The sequence below is a fragment of the Erinaceus europaeus genome, chromosome 2 (assembly GCF_950295315.1).
Source record: "Erinaceus europaeus chromosome 2, mEriEur2.1, whole genome shotgun sequence".
Classification (NCBI taxonomy): Eukaryota; Metazoa; Chordata; class Mammalia; order Eulipotyphla; family Erinaceidae; genus Erinaceus; species Erinaceus europaeus.
Window position 1 is genome coordinate 130,990,621 of NC_080163.1, and position 20,910 is coordinate 131,011,530.

Below are 20,910 nucleotides of genomic sequence, written 5' to 3' on the forward strand. Positions count from 1 at the left end.
GTAGAATTTAATTAGACACATTTTCTATGACTATTAATTCTTACTTATTTATGCAAGTAATCCGATAAAGATTTTAATCTGCATTTTAAAACAAACATTTTTTTGGTAAAGATTTCCTATTTCTTAATCTTCATAGAGAAATAATCTGTCATTTTTGGTTTTGGATCTCATAAGACATATATACTACCGAATGTTCTCCACAGATACTGTGTGACAGAGAGTAATCACAACATTTATCTTTAGTTCTAACATTTTAACTAACTTGAAGTTAAACCAACATACTATTTGTCTCATTTAAATTTGGTTTGTTTAAAGCATTCACACTAATTTAACTATTAAATGAAAGCTGATTAACTTACCAGTCATATTGCAGTACAGAAGAAATGGTTCTAGGGGGCCACTTCCATCTGAATCTATATAGTAAAATCCTGAAGTATTTCCTCTATGTTTATATGCTTCACATGACTGCTCATAAATAGCTATTAAAAACAAGAGATAGTTAATATTATCATCACATTATTTGTTAATTGGGTTAACTTTGAAAAGTCCCTTTGTTATGGTTTTATAGTAAAGTTGTTGACACATAGGTTGAAAGGATCTAAGTTGGGGATGAGAGTGTTTGCAGACACCTATCACAAGGAGGTATACATTTTTTAATCTCCCTACAACAGGTGTTATATTTCTACTATCAATTTAATAGCTGAAACACTATAGTGTTTATATTTAAATGATCTTTAGTTATCAAATATTAATGTAAAAAGTTTATTTTAATTAATCAATTAATTTTATTTATTTATTTATTTATTTATTTATTTATTGCCAGAGCAACACTGCCTAGCTCTGGCTAATGATTGGTGGTGCAAGGTATTGAAACAGGGACCTCAGAGCCTCAAGCATGAGAGTTCTTTTGCATAAACATTATGCTATCTCCTTCACCCACTAATAACTATTTTCCATTTCATATAGATAACTAACAGATAAATTTTATTTTCACAAAACAAGTATGATTTAAAAATTCCCACATCATTATTTTTTAAATTTACACAAGAAATTTTCTCTAATGCTCTGTACTGAAACTGAAAAAGATGAAGGAATCTTTACATGAAAAAAAATTCTGAGTAGTCCCAGTGTGTTTTGATCCATAACTGGATGATCTTCATTATACAATAATACATTTTCCTTGAACAGAGTTTGATATTAACTACTTATATGATACATAGGTCTACTGAATACATAGGTCAGATACACTGATGATCACTATTAAGTCTTTTATTCTGTGGAATGAGAAATATACCATTTTCTTAATATCTTTTCCTCATCTATTATAAATTTTTGAAAATTATATTAGTGAGAATTTAGATAATAGGAAAACTGTAACTATTTTTTTTGCTATTACACAAATTTTAAACAACCACGCCAATTAATTTTATTCTTTCACAACAGAAAGGGTTTTATTCCTGGTGTGTATTATAGAAACAGAAACAAACAGTCACATTTTACATATTTTACAGTCACATTTGTATTTCCTGTAATTAAATGGACATGGAGAAATGTTAATTTAGAGGTTGAGTGGTGGCGCACCAGGTTAAGTGCACATAGTACAAAGCACAAGGACCCTCCCAAGGCTCTGGCTTTGAGCCCCCAGCTCCCTAACTGAAGGAAGGGTTACCTCACAAGTGGTAAAACAGGTCTACAGGTGTCTATCTTTCTTTCTCTGTCTCTAGCTTCCCCTTCCCTCTCAATTTCTCTCTGTCCTATTCAAAAATCAGAAAACATGGCCACAGCACCAGTGGATTCATATTTCAGGCACCAAACCCCAATAATAACCCTAGAGGTAAAAAAAAAAAAAAGGTAATTTATACGTTTCTATGAGTACATAAGTACCTTGAATAGGCTGACAGAATATACATGTACATTTGGAGTAAAATATTAGAAGGATACATAATTGAATAAGATAACTTTTGCTCTATGTGTATTATCTGAATTTTATAACTGTTTAATATTAATTCCCAATATTTTAAATTTTATAATATTTTAATGCTCCCATACCCACCTGTCCTCCCATTTACACTAAACTTGACTATTTTCTGAAAAGAGATTTGTGTTAAAAAAATAAACTAGAACTCAACTGGATTTACACACACACACACACACACTCTGAAAAGGAAAATGGAACAGTTATCAGAATAGAAGCAAGAACAAATGTACATGTTAGACTTACAATTGTGGCAAGTTGCTCCCCTATAACCAGTATTTGTACAGTTGCAGTGAAAAGTGTTCCAGGATTGGGAACATTCACCTCCATGTTCACAATAGTTGGGTAAACACCTATAAAAGGGTGCAGATACAATCACTATTTTCCATCTTTATATATAATGAATGCAGATAATTTATAGGTAGTAATGAAACAAAGGACTGTGGGCAACAGCATAAGGAGTAACCTGACTACTGGTCATTTGTCTATTGTTAATGTTCTTTAGCTATAGAACTAAACCAATAAATTCATCTGATTTCAACCAATTTTCATGTTGTGAAGACTATAATTTTCAACATGTCCTACTCTATTAGAACCTTTCATTTGCCCTAAGTGACATGACACAAATTCAACATGTTGCCTATAACAACACTTAATCATATTGCTTTTAAAACACTAAATATTTAAATTAGAGAGGAATCAAGAAGAGGAGCAAGAGGTTACTCAGCAGTAGAGCACATGACTTGAATGCTTGGAGTGCCAGGTTCAACCCTTGGCACTACATATGGCAGACCTTAGTAGTGCTCTGGTCTATGTCTTTTGCTTTACCACTAAGATAAAATCAATCAAAATTAATACAAAAAAAAAAGAGGGAAGGAAAAAAGGCAGTGAGAGGAAGATCTTTAATCATGCGGTATATCACTGAAGAACTCTGACTGTATGCTATATTGACACAGATTCTAAACAGCATGTTGTAGGATACTAAATCATAGTCCCCGGATATTTTTTTTCAAGGGAAATGAAAGCATACTTAATATCTGTCAAACACTGTACAACTTACTAGCTTGAAGTAGTTCAATTTCCACAATAGATCATAACAAATTCCCTTTGATGATGTCCTGTATTTTATACTTTTAATAGTTGGTAAAAGTCAAGCACTATATGAAATCAATGTTGAACAGAGAGTGACAGTGTCTGATCTAGCTCCAAGCTCTGAAAAGTTGTAGAAGTGGCTGGGTGGTGGTGCACCTGGTTAAGTGCATATGTTACCATGGGCAAGGACAGGGGTTTGAGCCCTACCTGTTGGGGAGAGGCTTCACAAGTGGTGAAGCAGGTCTGCAGGTATCTATCTTTCTCCCTCTCTATCTACCTCTCCCTTTTTCAATTTCTGAGTCCTGTCCAATAAAATAGAAGGGGTGGGGGGAAGAGGAAGAAATAGCCTCTGGGAGTGGTGGATCCACAGTGCAGGCACTGAGACCCAGAGATAGCCATGGTGGCAATTAAACAAAAAAGGTTGTATAGTACTCAAGAGTAAACACACACAATTATTAAAGAATGATGTTTAATTAACAATAGAATAGGAATATTATCCAAATATATTAATTTTTCAAAGGGTGACTAAATTATTAGAACATCAACATTTATGAGGTTGTTTAGACCTAAGTCAGATTTTAGATGAAAGTGTTGGAATACTTTGGCTTGGGATACTAAAAAAAAAAAATAATAGTGATATAAATAGACATCATGAATAAAAAAGACTGGGGGCTTCTGGTATGAATGCAAGAAGTACCAATAAAATTACTAACACTTTTTAAAATTTAGAATGAAATATACATTAAGTTTCTGAAACTTGAAATGCTCTCATTCATCTTATAATGAAAACTAAACATCAACATCTCTCAAGAATATACTCATGAGAGTCGGGTGGTAGCGCAGCAGGTTAAGCGCACGTGGCCAAAGCAAAAGGACCCGCCTAATGATCCCGGTTCCAGCCCCCGGCTCCCCACCTGCAGGGGAGTTGCTTCACAGGCAGTGAAGCAGGTCTGCAGGTGTCTATCTTTCTCTCCCCCTCTCTGTCTTCCCCTCTTCTCTCCATTTCTCTCTGTCTTATCTAACAACGACAACATCAATAACAACAACAACAACTACAACAATAATAAAAAGACAACAAGGGCAAAAAAGGGAAAATAAATAAATAGAATAAAAAAATAAAAAAGAATATACTCATGAGGGAATTTTACTATCCTCCTTCTTAAACTGCGAATGAGAATTACATATTTTATTTTTGGAATTTTCCCATTTTTATCTAGGATGTAATTCATACTTTTGATTATAAAGACTGATCAAAATGTCCTTGATGGTCCCTTTAAGTTTTATTAACCTTTAGATAGCATTCCTCTGACCTATAAGCATCCAGCGCCACCCCCCCCCCCTTTTTTTTGCCTCCAGGGTTATTGCTGGGGCTAGATGCCAGCACTAGGAACCTACTGCTCCTGGAGGCTATTTTTCCCATTTTGTTGCCTTTGATTGTTATAGTTGTTGTTGTTGGATAGGACTGAGAGAAATCGAGAGGGGAGGGGAAGACAGAAAAGAGAAGAAAGACCTGCAAACCTGCTTCACTGCTTGCGAAGCAACCCCCTGCAGATGGGGAGCTGGGGGCTAGAACAAGGATCTTTACGCAGGTCCTTGCACTTTACGCCATGTGCGCTTAACCCACTGCACTAAAGCCCAGTCGCCCCCCCCCCCGCCTTTTCTTAGATAATTTAATTTAGAAAACTTCTCCATGTTAGAGTTTCCTCATATGTGTATATTTGTACATATTTACAAGGTACATATTATTTTACAACCTCATGTTTAAAAAACTGAATAAATAGGAGCTGGAGAGATAATTCACCAGGGTAAGATGCAGCCCACGTCCAAACCCTGGCACCGCACAAGAAGTATTATGGCACTGGAAGATGCTTCAGTACTGTAGTGTTACTCCCTGTGTCTTTTTTCTGCTTTTCTAGCTCTGTCTCACTACTTGAATGAAAATATACACCAGAGCAGTGAAATAATGGATGCTGAGGACTTGACTTGAAAATAATAATGCATCCTTTGATTTTGCCATGTGCGCAACCAAGGTTTAAGCCTTGCCCCTAGCACATTGGAGAAAATGTCAGTGCTGTAGTCTTTCTATATGAAAACATTAGCCTTCTGCAGCAAAACTAAGGCGACGGTTAGAAAATTAAACAATCAACTGGCATCTTTCCATGTCCGTTAATTTATATACAATTTAACTCTTACAGATGCAGATATCCAAAATGTTTCATGATGCATTTAACTTTTTAAGCATTTTAAATGAACAATATTCTAGGAGAATGAAATTAATTAAATAATAATAACAATCAGAAAAGAGCATGCTTGTCTTTAAATGGCCCCAAAATGTAGTTTGAAATGTGATAGATATAAATAACTATGCTTAAATTCCAATAAATGAATGATTTCATTATTGGGATTCATATGTGACTTCTACTTGATATGCTACTGCATCAATTTTCCTTAATCAGTTTAGACTTTTCAGTTTTAAAATTATAGTGTAAAAGACTACATGCATATTCCATTTAAATGCATCAAGTAGTAGTTCAGTTTGATCACTGGTAAGCAACTTACAGAGCAGATGACACTGTGTTGTGAAGTACCAATTCTCATCAAATGTTGTAAACAACTGTATTTTACAATTTTATCCTCACTAGTCATTTCAGTACAGCATAAAACAATTCATCAATCTATGTCCACTAGCTTCTAAAGTGTTTCCATAGATGCTTTCATTTTTTTTATTGCTTGAGAACTTGAACAAATGCATACATCAACATGCCCAAAACTGAAGTGACAGGTATGATTTCAATTTGTCCTGATCCCCTGTCCACTTGAATTTGAATTTTAAAGGACCTTAATACAATATAAAACATATCTAGAGTTAATGATGTTGAAGTAAAATCTATCCTACATTATCATATTTAGGGAAATGAAACAGAGCTATAAACCTAGGGTAATGTTTACTACATGGATTCAAATCTCGTGTCTTTACTCAAAGCAATGAAATCAGCCAGAACTAGTCCCTCTCCTATCTGTCTTTCACCCCACTCACTCCACTACCAAGATATAGGATAGAAACTAAGTTTGTCACTTTGATGAATTTTTAGTAAAACTTGTAAAGTCATGGGCCCCTTGGAATATGCCTTTAATAGACCTACTAGCTTTTTCTAAAATGGAGACCCCAAATCTTCATCTGCAATATTCTAGCCTTTAAGTTCATGAATAGTCAACAATTTGTTCTGCTTTACATCTTAACTCTTTTTCAGCCACCAGGTTCCAGATGCCATCAGGATGCCAACCTGACTTCTCTGGGCAGATGACCCCATCAATGTGTCCTGGAGCTCCACTTCCCCAGAGCCCCACCCCACTAGGGAAAGAGAGAGGCAGCCTGGGAGTATGGATCGACCTGTTAACGCCCATGTTCAGTGGGGAAGCAATTACAGAAGCCAGACCTTCTACCTTCTGCATCCCACAATGACCTTGGGTCCATACTCCCAGAGGGTTAAAGAATAGGAAAGCTATCAGGGGAGGGGATAGGATACAGATTCTGGTGGTGGGAACTGTGTGGAATTGTACCCCTCTTATCCTATGGTCTTGTCAATGTTTCATTTTATAAATAAAAAGTATAAAATTAAAAATAATAATGTTTAGAAATTTGTAATAGCCATGCTAGTCCACTAAACTCAATAATCAAAACTTAACAGTCGTGATATAAGCATGATTAGCCAGCACATTTGTTACAGTTGCCCATGTTTTTTGTCCTCTACAATTAACTTCAAATTCTTTCACAACTCTATTATATATAATAGTGAAGTTCCTTCTGAAACTTCTTGGACCAATCATATTGGTAAATAATAAAGATCCAAAATTTATTTTTCCTATAGATAGTGATGGGCAATTAAAACTTAAGATTAGAAGCACAGAACCAGTTCAATTCCTATTCTTCTGAAAACATTATTCAAACACCAGTAAAGCAAAAGGCAGTTTGGCAACTAACCATATAGGTCTCTGATATATAGGTGATGTATAAGCAATATTACTCTTAGGGTGCCCTAATCTATTGTCTTAAATGATACATTTTGATACATTTATATCCATCCAGAATTTTAACAGCATACACACTGCTTTATAAATTTGAAGCATGTATACCAATGAATAGCATACTTACTTCTCTTCTAAATTTTATCACTTAAAATAAGAAATATAAAGCTAAGTTATATTTGTTTTTCTTATTTTTAATATAACATATGCATATATAATTCATCTGTAGTGAATGATTGTGAAAAGTAAGAGAAAATCTGCTAATTTTATATATGTTTTAATTTACTGCCAAAAGCTTGAAAATAAAGTAACAACAACGAAAAAGTGAGATTCTCTTTACCTGTCTGTGATTCCACAGGAGTCTATTTGAAGGTCACTGAAGTTTCCAAGGGAGCCACGCTGAACTGAAATCAGATCTACCATGTTGTCACCAATGGAAATGAGTCTCATACATCCCTGAAACCCACCAAGTGGATTTTTACATTTCATTTCAAAGCTGTTGTCAGGACAACCTAATACAAATAAAACAAATGGGAGTAAAACCAGGACATATAATGAATCAGGGATTCAATATCAAGAATACATTAGTAAAAGAAGGAACTTGACTATTTTCTTAAAATTAAAAGTGGGAGAAAAATCCCATTGCAGTCATTATTAGTTTCATCTAAATTATAAGCAGAAATTCACACAAAGTATTTCTCTTCATCACCATAGGGCTCATAGGAAATTAATACAGTTATAATAATTGTATGCAAGTATATTAACTTGATCCAAAATTTATACAGTTCTAGCTTTAGAATCCTAAATATGTTAGTCAATATTACTAAATTATGTATAAACTAAGCACAGGATGTTGCTCTTTTAGAATACAAAAAGAGGAGCAAAGCATGAAAATGTGCACTGTAGATAAGAAAAGAGAAATCAATAATGGTGAAATGCATTTGTATTTAAAGCTAACTGGAAAAGGAGTTATGCTGAGTTGGAAAAAATTATTTATTTAATTAAACTCTTAATTTTCTTATGTATACAATCCCACAAATACAAGAGTTTTAGTAAATCATAATGGCTTAATATAAAAAGTGTTCCATTGCTTGATTTTATTTTTTTCTCAGAAAAGAATGTTCCACTTGTGTTCAAATTTTCTAGCATTTTTCTAAAATTTATCTTGTTTTTAGTTATATAATAATAAAGAAGTATGTTATCAACCATTATTATATGAAGTTTAATAATGTTCTGAATATTTCTCCATCCAAGTGAAGTAAATAATTTCTGAGTATGAATATATATAACATTACATATTTTCATTAATTTTCCTTTGCCATTGTGATTATCAAGTACTACTGTAAAGTCAAAGAATAATAAGTGAATCTGAAATTTCTTAATTCCTGTATAATCCAGGCAAGTTTTCTATATGGAACTATCCATTATAATGAAACATTTTTGACTTAAGGGCATTTCCCCTTAATGCTTTGTTTTTCTAACAAAATGAATTTACAGGGCAAGTAAAGGCCAGAATTCATGTTTAGTATTGGCACAGTCACATTGAAATAATTTATTTTAACCTGATGAAGACTTAGAAGGTTCAATTTTAATGTATCAATAAATGGGGTAAAATTTTTTAGCATTAATTTATTATACATAGTGCTACACATGCTTTCTGTGCTTAAAAATTCTAATGTTGTGTTGGATATTGTTACCACTGTGTTTATTTGCTTTCTAGATGACTTATTAACCAATTAAAAGTGCTAAAAACAGAGAGGGTAATAGTTCAATAATATTTTGGAATAACACCAATATGCCGTGGATATAAACAGTTCTGCTAATCTCTTTTTCTTCAGGTGGCATTTCCTGACACATTTCAAACTATTTCAGAATAAATTAAATTGTGCATTATGCCTGTGGGGAGTAAAACTAAGCAAACTCATAGCCATAAGAAAAGGTCATGGAACTTTAAACAAAGCACTCCAGATACCTAGCTACAATGTTTAATAAACAAGAGATCCTAAGGAAAAAAAAAAAGGTTCAACCCAGGTTAGTCTCATTAGTCTCTGATAATAGGCACTATCATGCTATAGCAGAGACTTCTGCACTGAACCCATTTAAGATAAAAATTCTAAAATATAAAGACTTCTGGGGAATACTTAATGATGAATTAATGGATGGATCCATTACTAGAGGCAGTCAGCATGTTAAGCACCTCTGAGGATGACAGATAAATGAACACTATGTGTCACTGTACCAGAGTGAGACATTGGGTTTGATTTCATGGTGGGGTAACCAGTTCACTGAGTGGATAATGGCTGATTTACACAAACAGGGATGTGAGAATTCTGAGTTTAGTATCTCTTGCTTCACGGTGTGATACTAAAGAGCACAAAAACAGCATTGGGGAATATATGGGTTGTTGGAAAAGTTATGACACATTTTTGCATAGAAAAAATATGTTGTTCTCATGCCTAAGACTCTGAAGTCCCCTGCACCACATAAATGACAGCTGCTCAGTGATCTGGTAATAAAAAAAAAAATTAAGGAAAAAAAAAGATATGTCCTGACTTTTCAATAACCCAAGGGATAGTAGACAGTTATCTATCCTCAGTCTGTAGAACCCATATTTAGAATGTCTAACAACATAAGTGATGAAAGTTGAATGCACTGAACCACCACAGAGTCTGACTTTTGGAGAAGTATGAGTTTGGAGGTTAGGAGAAAAGATGAAACATGATAGTAGGATTTGACACAGCAGGAGTAGAATAAAGGGATTCTGGAGCAACCTGCTCTCCCACAGTTAGCTCAAAATGAAGATGCAACCTGGGCTGTTGGAAGAGACTGCCCCTATGCAGTGGGATCCTATAGCCTTGTTACACTGACCTTATAGGAATATGGTAACTGGGAAGTTACAGTTAATTTAGAGATATCTCAGAACCTGGGATATTTATTTACTTGAAGATAAGAACTAATTGACATAAGAACTAATGACTTAAGGCCTTCCATCAGATAAAGCAGACTATAATAACGAAGAGGACTCCTTCTCACACAGGTTTTATAGAGTGACAGGTTCTTACAGAGAAGCAATTACAGAATCCAGGACTCCAACCTTCTGTTCCCCATAAAGAAGGTGGAAGGTATGACTTCTGTGATTCCTTCTCCACTGAGCATGGACATTGCCAGGCTGATCCATACCCAATTCCAGGAGCTAGATGGTGACAAACCTAGTCAAGGGAACACATTGCTATGCATAAGAATACAGGTTCAAGACTATGGTCCCCACCTTTGGGAGACAGCTTCTTGAGCAATAGCAGAACAGCATTGCAGGTCTTTCCCTTTCTCTCTATCTCTCTCCTTCTACCTATCTCTCCTTGCCACTTATCCTCTATTAAAAGAAAGTGAATAAATATTTTTTAAAAAGAAGTAACAATCCCAGTTCAAAATGATAAGAAATATCTTGTGATGATACTAATAACAGTTTTACAACTTTGCCTTCCTAATGGGAAATAACATTTAAATTTTCCAGGGCTAAAGATTTATTTCCATTATCAGGATTTTCTTTTCCAAGCTTTTATGTCAATCAAGCATCTGTCTTACAACAAACTGCTTCCTTTCTTATTAATTTTTTTTCTCTAAAATAGAGATGGCACATCCTTGGTTATGGGCTGATCCTCTAATTGTATTAGTTGTATCAGTGCACTGTTACTTTGTAAGGAGAAAAGGTGTCTATGGCTAAGTTAAGATTATATGTTCACTGCCGCAATATTGCTTTTCTGCAATGGGTAGTAGCAAAAAAATAAGGATGTGCTAAGAGGTATGATCTGGAAAACTGAAATAAAATCAATCCATAAACCAGAAAAAACATATAATGTCTATTGAGCATTAAGAAAACATGACATTTGAAAGCAAGAACTGAAGAGAATAGGCTACTTTGCAATCTTTCTGACTGCCAAAATCATAAACATCAACAAACCAACCTCAAATAATGCATTTTGGGTCACAGCTTGTCATGTTGATTTTCTCAACATCTCTGTGTTCAAACAAAGTGAGAAATTGTTCTACCCTACTGACAGTGGGTATAATGTGATTATTTCACTAAGACACAAGAGAAATAACTGCAAATGTGGTTCACTGCCCATATGGTTCTCTTACCTCCAAAGTAGTACATGTCACCCAAATAAACCTGCTCAGGTCCCAGGGAATAAGCAGTAGAAGCCACTTGACCATCTACTACCAAACTCAAGTGATTCTTTCTGGCAGCTAAGGAGATAGAATGCCACTGTCCATCATTTAATCCAACACCTGTAGGGCACAAATCAGTTAAGAGTTATTCTTTCAGTCAACCCTAGAAGCAGCTGGTGAGGAAAAAACAATATATATACCGCTCAGGCAAGTGCAACAGTCATGTCTAGGAGAGAGAAGTTAGAGGGGTATTAGTGCTGTCCCTGTACAGAATGGTGCAGCATTTTCGTCCTCCCTGCTGAGGGCCACCATAGAGAGAAAAAAATTATTTTTTTAAAACATTATTTATTTTCCCTTTTGTTGCCCTTGTTTTTTATTGTTGTTGTAGTTATTATTATTCTTGTTATTGATGTTGTTATTGTTGGCTAGGACAGAGAGAAATGGAGAGAGGAGGGAAAGATAGAGAGGGGGTGAGAAAGACAGACACTTGCAGACCTGCTTCACCACCTGTGAAGCAACACCACCTGCAGGTGGGAGGCCGGAGGCTCAAACCAGGATCCTTAGGCAGGTCCTTGCACTTTGTGTCATGTGGGCTTATCCCACTGTGCTACTGCCCGACTCCCAAAAACAAAATTCATAACTTTAGTCATTTGAATATTTATTTGTTGACATGAACTAGTTTGCAGCTTCTATCACATAATTTACCTTTCATGGGGAGGAGTATTTGCATTTTAATAGTTTTGTGTAATCATATTTTATAATAATAGAGTGGGGTATTTAGCAAATTATATCAACAAAATATTTGAAGAAACTTTTATAAATGCTGAAATAAGTACTCAGGGTAGTTTTATTCATTGACTTGTACAGATTAGGTCAGTTGGAGTTAATTCACACATTTCCATCTGAAGTCAAATAGACAAAAGTTCTTGTATCAGTTCTCATATGTAAACTTGTTCTGTATATTTTGTTGTGGTTTTGCTATTTAAAAAGGCTCCAAGTATAGAGATGAAAGGTGGTCTGGTGTTCTTTAGTGCATGTAAGCTGTGTATGTACCTCCATAAATGATGTTTAGTTGAAGATGGTGACATGGAAACAACACCCGCTTTGATCTCCAAAAAAAAAAGTGGTTTAAAACCTGGGAGGTAAAAGGGCTCAAAAATAGATTGAGAGATACTGAAAACAACAACAGAGAATATGGATGATCTCAAAAGAAGTAACATTCGTATAATTGGCCTACCAGAGGAAGAAAGATAGGAAGGGGAAGTAACATCATAGAGGAAATAATAGAAGAAAAACTTCCCAAACCTAAACAACAGAAAGGACATTAAGATTCAAGAGGCCCAGAGAGTCCCAAACAGAATCAATCCAGACCTGAAAACACCAGGACACATCATAGTTACAATGAAAGGAAAAATAATAATAAGGATAAAGAAAGGATCCTAAAGGCTGTAAGAGAAAAACAAAAAGTCACATATAGGGAAAAACCCATAAGATTATCAGCAGACTTCTCCACTCAAACTCTAAAAGCCAGAAGAGAATGGCAAGATATCTATTGAGTCCTGAATGAAAAACAGTTTCAACCAAGGATAATATATTCTGCTAGACTTTGATTCAAACTAGATGGAGGGATCAAAACCTTCTTAGACAGAAAACAGTTAAAGGAGGCAACCATCATCAAGCCTGCCCTTAAAGAGGTTCTAAAAGATCTTTTATAAGCAAGAACTTCACTATAATACTTGCCATATATCAGAGCAAATAAAAATTGTTAAATAATGGCACTGCAATACCTTCAATCCATAATATCAATAAATGTCAATGGCTCAAACTCACCCATCAAAAGGCACAGAGTGGGAGGATGGATCAGAAAACATAACCCAACCATATGCTGCTTGCAGGAATCCCACTTGACCCAACAAGACAAACACAGACTGAAGTGAAAGGATAGAAAACTATCATACAGGCTATGGGCCACAAAAAAGGCAGGAATAGCCATTCTCATCACTGACAACATAGACTTTAAATTAAATAAAGTAATAAAAGATAGGCAGGGTCATTATATAGTGATCAGAGGATAAATCAACCAAGATTTAATAATTATTAACATCTATGCATCCAATGAGGGACCTTCTAAATACATCAAACAGCTACTGAAAGAACTACAGAAATACATCAATAGTTGTACAATAATAGTGGGAGACTTCAACACCCCATTCTCACATTTAGACAGATGAACGAAGCAGAGAATCAACAAATAACAAGAGAATTAAATGAAAAGATGGACAGACTAAAACTCCTGGACATTTTCAGAGTTCTTCACCCCCCAAAAAAGGAATACACATTCTTTTCAAATTCACACAGCACATCCTCAAGGACAGACCACATGTTAGGCCACAAAGACAGTATCAACAAATATAAGAGCATTGAAATCATCCCACGTATCTTCTCAGACCACAGTGGAGTAAAGCTAACATTCAATAGCAAAGAGAAAATTACTAAAAGTCACAAAATTTGGAAACTCAATACATGCTGCTTAAGAACTGCTGGGTCAGAGGGGTACTCAAGCAAGAAATTCAAATGTTCCTGGAAATAAATGAAAATGAAGACACAAGCTATCAAAATATTTGAGAAACAGCTAAAGCAATATTGAGAGGGAAACTCATAGCCATACAACCACACATCAGAGAACAAGAAAAAGCTCAAATAAATGTCCTTGTTTCATGCCTTAAGGACTTAGAGGAAGAGAAACAAAGGAACCCTAAAGCAACCAGAAGGACAGAACTCACTAAAATTAGAGCAGAAATAAACAGCATTGAAAAGAAGAGAACCTTACAAATGATCAATAAAGCCAAATGTTGGTTCTTTGAAAAATTAAACAAAATTGACAAACCCCTAGCCAGACTAACTAAAAAAATGGGGGGGGGAGAAGACTGAAATAAATAGAATTGTACATGATAGAGGAGATACCACAACTGACACTAGAGAAATTCAGAAAATCATGTGAAACTTCTATGAAGAACTATAGGCCACAAGGTAGAGAATCTGGACGAAATGGAGAAATTCCTAGAAACATATACCCTTCCAAAATTGAACCAGGGAAACTACAAAACCTAAATTCACCAAACATAAAGAAATTGAAACACCAAGAATCTTCCCAACAACAAATCCTGGACCAGATGGCTTTAGAAATTAATTCCTACAAAACCTTCAGGCAACAGTTACTACCTATACTTCTAAAGCTCTTCCACAAGATCGAAGAAAAAGGAAAACTTCCTTCCACCTTCTATGAAGCCAACATCACCCTGATAACAAAAGCAGATAGGGACATAACAAAAAAGGGAAACTACAGACTAATACCTCTGATGAACATAGATGCCAAAAAATTATACAAGAACCTGGCCGACCGGATACAGCAGTGTATCAAAAAGATTGTTCATCGGGGGTTGGGAAGTAGTGCAGTGGGTTAGGCACACATGGTGCAAAGTGCAAGGACCAGTGTAGGGATCCTAAGATCCCCTGGCTCCCCACCTGTAGAGGAGTAGCTTCACAGGCGCTAAAGTAGGTCTGCAGGTGTCTGTCTTTCTCTCCCTCTCTCTGTCTTCCCCTCCCCTCTCAATTTCTCTTTGTCCTATCTAACAATGAATGACATCATCAACAACAATAATAACCACAACAAGGCTACAACAACAAGGGCAACAATACGGAAAAAAAAAAAATTCTCCAGGAGTAGTGGATTCGTGGTACAGGCACTGAGCCCCAGCAATAACCTTGGAGGCAAAAAATAATTAATTAAAATAAAAAATAAAATAATATTGTTCAGCACAACCAAGTGGGATTTATCCCAGGAATACAAGGCTGGTTCAATAAATGTAAGTCAATCAACGTCATCCACGACATCAATAAAAGCAAAACTAAAAACCACATGATTATTTCAATAGAAACAGAGAAAGGCTTTGAGAAAATCCAATACCCATTCATGCTCAAAACACTACAAAAGTGGGATTAGATGGGAAATTCCTCAAGATAGTGGAGTCCATATATAGCAAACCTACAGCCAACATCATATAGACAGAAGCTGAAAGCATTTCTGCTCCAATCAGGGACTAGACAGGGCTGTCCATTATCACCATTATTCTTCAACATAGTATTGGAAGTTCTTGCCATAGCAATCAGACAAGAGAAAGAAATCAAAGGAATACAGATTGGAAGGGAAGAAGTCAAGTTCTCACTATTTGCAGATGATATGATAGTATACACAGAAAAACCTAAAGAATCCTGCAGAAAACTACTGGAAGTTATTAGGCAATATAGAGGTGTCAGGCTACATAATCAATGAACAAAAATCAGTGGCATTTTTTAATACAAACACTAAATCCAAAGAAATGGACATCCAGAAATCATTACCATTCACTATTGCAGCAAAATCAATAAAATACCTAGGAATAAACCTGACCAAAGAAGTGAAAGACTTGTATACTGAAAACTGGTGAAGTTTCAAGTGAAGTAGTATACAAGAAAATGATACCAAGAAATGGAAAGACATTCTATGCTCATGGATTGGAAGAATAAATATCATCAAAATGAATATTCGCCCCAGAGCCATACACAAATTTAATGTGAAACCCTTCAAAGTGCCACCAAGCTTCTTTAAGAAAATAGAACAAAAACTACAATCATTTATCTGGAACCAGAAAACACCTAGAATTGACAAAACCATCCTGAGGAAAAGAAACAGAAATGGAGGCATCACACTCCCAGATCTCAAACTAAGGCCATCATCATCAAAACAGCATGGTACTGGAACAAAAATAAGGACACAGACCAGTGGAACAGCATTGAAAGCCCAAAGGTTAACCCCCACACCTATGGACATCTAATCTTTGACAAGGGGGACCAAAGTATTAAATGGAGGAAAGAGGCTCTCTTCAATAAATGATGCTGGAAAAACTGGGTTGAAACATGCAGAAACAAAAATCAACTCCAAATGGATCAAGGACCTGGAGGTTAGACCAGAAACTATCATATACTTAGAGGAAAACATTGGTGGGACACTTTGGTGGGACCTAAACCTCAAGGACAAATTTGATGATACAAACCCAATTGCAAGGAAGACTAAACAAAAACAAATCAAAGGAACTACATCAAACTGAAGAGCTTCTGCACAGCCAAAGAAACCATGACTCAAACAAAGAGACTGTTCACAGAGTGGGAGAAACTCTTCACATGCCATTCATCAGAAAAGAGACTAATAATCAAAATATACAAAGAGCTCAACAAACTTAGCAACAAAAAAGCAAATGACCCCATCCAAAAATGGGCAGAGGATATGAACAGAACATTCACTACAGAAGGGATCCAAAAAGCTAACAAACACATGAAAAATTGCTTAAAGTCACTGATTGTCAGAGAAATGCAAATAAAGACAATATTAAGATACCACCTCACCCCTGTGAGAATGGCATATATCAAAAAGGACAGCAGCAACAAATGCTGGACAGAGGAACCCTTCTGCACTGCTGGTGGGAATGTAAATTGGTTCAACCTCTGTGGAGAGCAGTCTGGAGAGCTCTCACAAGGCTAGACATGGACCTTCCATATGACCCAGTAATTCTTCTCCTAGGGATATACTACAAGGACTCCTTAATGCCCAACCAAAAAGATATATGTATACCTATGTTTATAACAGCACAATTCGTAAATGCTAAGACCTGGAAGCAACCCAGGTGCCCAACAACAGATGAATGGCTGAGAAAGCTGTGGTATATATACACAATGCTATGTAGCTATGAAGAACAATGAACCCACCTTCTCTGACCCATTTTGGATGGAGGTAGAAGGAATTATGTTAAGTGAGCTAAGTCAGAAAGACAAAGATGAGTATGAGATGATCCCACTCATAAAGAGAAGTTGAGAAAGAAGAACAGAAAGACAGTAGGAACATCCTACTGCCTCTATAGAGCCTATATTTTCCCCAGTCCTGGAACGTGTAGGGGAAGGCTCACTTTCCTGCATGCTTCTCTCAATTCACAACAAATGATATTCCATCCGCCGATCCCAACCTAATAAATGCAACAATTACCACCTCAGCATGCTTCACTTCAGACCTGTGTCCAGAGACGTCAGGCATGGAATGTCAACCCTTCAGCCTCATTACTCGGGTGAGATCTTTCTTTTCATAGGATTCTTAATTCCATTTCAGGTGGTGCACTTCCTAACAAAGTACCAAAACCCAGATATAGACCAGGTCCTATGAAATAGAGTATAGGTTCACATGTATCCATAAATGGGGCAAAATCTATACCTGAAAGAAAAATTATACAATAGTCTGCAGTGAGTCAGTATAAAGTTCATAATGAAATAGTGTCTACTTAGACTTAGATACCCTCCTCACCTACTTCCTATTACAGTTCTCTCACTCACTCCAATGCTAACCTTATCAAAGCAAGGACTGCAAAAGCTGAATAAGGGCAAGAGACTGGCATAATTTAATGATGACTCTTTAGTCACTATCAGGCCACCCCATCAGCGGGGGCCTTAGTCAAGGAGCCCTGAGATTTCCAAACAGATATGATGGGCCTAGACCTCAAATAAATCCCTCTCCCCAATATTACCAGTCATTTCTATCAGGAACAACACAATAGACCTCTTTGTGGGCCTCCATAGGATCTTGCCCTCAACTTGGATCAACAATGGTAGAGAATATTCTGTCCTCTGAAGGGAGGCTGGACAACATACTCCACCTGAGGAAGATGGGTCCTGAAACTGGGACAGCTTCTAATGTTCCTACTCATGACCACAGAATGTAAGCTCATATTTACAGAGATGCAGAGGTCACATAGGCTCCTAAGCTGAATATGGGCCCCAGATCACATCAAATCAATGGGGTTTACAGTCAACAATATTTATACACATTTCCCATATTTTAGAGCTACTCTTTTTCAGATCCAGTTTTCCAGCTATGACATCATCTTTCCAGATATTAACTTGGATCCACCTGCATATCAGATTGCATACTTAGGGGGAAAAAAAACTAGTATAGTCATGGGCCCTTTGGAATACAATTAAATAGGCCTAGTAGCTATCTACAAAATAGAGACCCCCTTCCCCAACCCTTCATCTGCACTATTCCAGCCTTTAGGTTCATCATTAGTCTAAAACTTGTTTGGCTTTATATTTTAACTCTCTTTTCAGCCACTAGATTCCAGATGCTACCATGATGCCAACCAGATTTCCCTGGACAGAGGACCCCACCAGTGTGTCCTTGGAGCCCCTCCTCTCCAGAGCCCTGCCCCATTAGGGAAAGAGAGAGACAGGCTGGGAGTATGGATTGACCTGTCAACACCCATGTTCAGTGGAGAAGCAATTACAGAAGCCAGACCTTCCACATTCTGCATCCCACAATGACCTTGGGTCCATATTCCCAGAGAGATAAAATATAGGAAAGCTATCAGGGGATGGAATAGGATACAGAGTTCTGATGGTGGGAATTGTGTGGAATTGTACCCCTCTTATCTTATGGTTTAGTCAATGTTTCCTTTTTATAAATAAATAAATAAAAATATGTGTAGTTGATATCTTTCTTCAGGCATGAGTTATAGGGATGTTGGTTGTTGAACCAATGTTGAAAAATGAATAATATATTGAGTGGTTGGAAAAGTCATGACATGTTTTTTCTATGCCTTTCCATAAAAAATCTGTCATAACTTTTCCGGCAACCCAATATATTAGATAGTGTCTTTAAACAGAAACACATAAAACAAGATATAAATTTATTAGTTGATAAAAATGATAAAAAATGCTACCAGAGGCTTGCAGGAAACTCATTCTGTATTTTTCTTAGGAAGAAAGTTTCAGTATTTTCTAATCTGTGTTCTCAGAGGTCTATTAGATCCCCACCAATGCAGTAGTGGGTATTGGCTCTATGCATACAGTTCTAATTATATTCCTAAATATACATGTATAAATACAGAAATACTGAAAGAAAATACTCTTATATTAAGCATACAGTGATTTGGCAAAAAGGATAATTGTGGCTATTTTTTATTCATTTTAATATATTTGGGGTTTTTTGTTTTTTTAATATTTATTTATGTATACCCCTTTTTTGTTGCCCTTTTTTATTGTTGTAGTTACTGATGTCATTGTTGTTGGATAGGACAGAAAGAAATGAAAAAAGGAGGGGAAGACAGAGAGGGGGAGAGAAAGATAGACACCTGCAGACATGCTTTACCTCCTGTGAAGCGACTCCCCTGCAGGTGGGGATCTGGGGGCTTGAACCTAGATCCTTAAGGTCCTTGTGCTTTGAGCCAAGTGCGCTTAACCCGCTGCACTACCGCCCGACTCCCTCATTTTAATATATTTGATTTAATGACTTTTTATTTTCCAAGCTTATGTAAATCGCTGAAAGTAGATGATAATAATAATAATAATTTTATCAGAGTATTTGGGGGCAGGCGGTGGCCCATCCTGTTGAATACACGTTACTATGTACAAGATTTGATTCAAGTCCCTGCTCCCTACATGTAGGAGGGAAGTTTAACAGTGGTGAAGCAGGTCTTCAGGCATTTCCCTCTGTCTCTCTCCACTTAATTTCTATTTGTAATATATAATAAAAAGTGAAAGAAAGAAAAAAAGCTAGCGCTGGCACTGAGCCCCAACAGTAACCCTGGTGGAAAAAGAAAGAAAGAAAGAAAGAAAGAAAGAAAGAAAGAAAGAAAGAAAGAAAGAGAGAAACAGAGAAAGAGAGAAAGAAAGAAAGAAAGAAAGAAAGAAAGAAAGAAAGAAAGAAAGAAAGAAAGAAAGAAAGAAAGAGAGAAATATGATCAGGGTTTTCATAAAATAAATACAGTCTTTAGCTTCACTTAATTCAGTTAGGACATCGTGAATCCATGAGATGGCTTAGCATTTATTTAAGGATATTTAAGCATACAAGAGGCACTGAGGATGGACGGCCAGGAGGTGGCGCACCGGGTTAACCACACATAGTGGGAAGCAGAAGGACCTGTCTGAGCAAGAATCCCAGTCAGAACCCTGGACTCCCCACCTGCAGGGGGTCGCTTCACAATGGTGAAGCATCTCTGCAGTTGTCTATCTTTCTTTCCCCCTCTCTATCTTCCCTCCTCTCTCAATCTTTTTTTGTCCTATCCAATGGAAAAAGAAAATATAGCCTGCTAGGAGCAGTGAATTTGTAGTTCCAGCACCGAGCCCTAGCGATAACCCTAGAGGGGAAAAAAAAAAAAAAAAAAAAAAAAGAGAGAGAGACTGAATATTCAGCAGCCAGGTACAATCTAAGTATCACTGCTATAGATTTACCAATAGGTTTATAGCTATCAAATGTTGGGAACACGTCTCAGTTATGGTGAACAAAATGGAATATGGGACATGAACATAATTAGCATACAGCTGACATCACGTCAAGAGCATATGACAGACTTAAGGCAAACTCACAAGGGATTTAGGGTACAGGAAATCAAACAAGTCCCTGTTGGTAATTGCACCCCCCTTTCCTGCTTGCCTTCTACCCTGACAGATGTTGCCATTTCCCAGGGAACCCACACATGTTGAAGCTGAAAATTAGTAAACAGTCCTTAAGGACTGTGGCCTACAACATGGCTAACCCATCTTTCCTCTATGCTTATTTTGCTACCATGGTC

General features: G+C 36.4%; 1 protein-coding gene across 2 annotated transcripts in view; it reads right to left on the bottom strand.

Annotated features, from left to right (window-relative positions):
* The window catches only part of CNTNAP4 (contactin associated protein family member 4), a 340,865-nt gene that overhangs the window by 98,699 nt on the left and 221,256 nt on the right, over nucleotides 1-20,910 (bottom strand). For both annotated transcript variants that reach the window (XM_007527564.3, XM_060185140.1), the window contains 4 exons: nucleotides 11,231-11,380; nucleotides 7,434-7,605; nucleotides 2,222-2,328; nucleotides 360-479 (listed from right to left, as the gene is read on the bottom strand). In XM_007527564.3, the coding sequence (XP_007527626.1) occupies nucleotides 360-479; nucleotides 2,222-2,328; nucleotides 7,434-7,605; nucleotides 11,231-11,380 (549 nt within the window). The remainder of the gene's footprint in view (nucleotides 1-359; nucleotides 480-2,221; nucleotides 2,329-7,433; nucleotides 7,606-11,230; nucleotides 11,381-20,910) is intronic.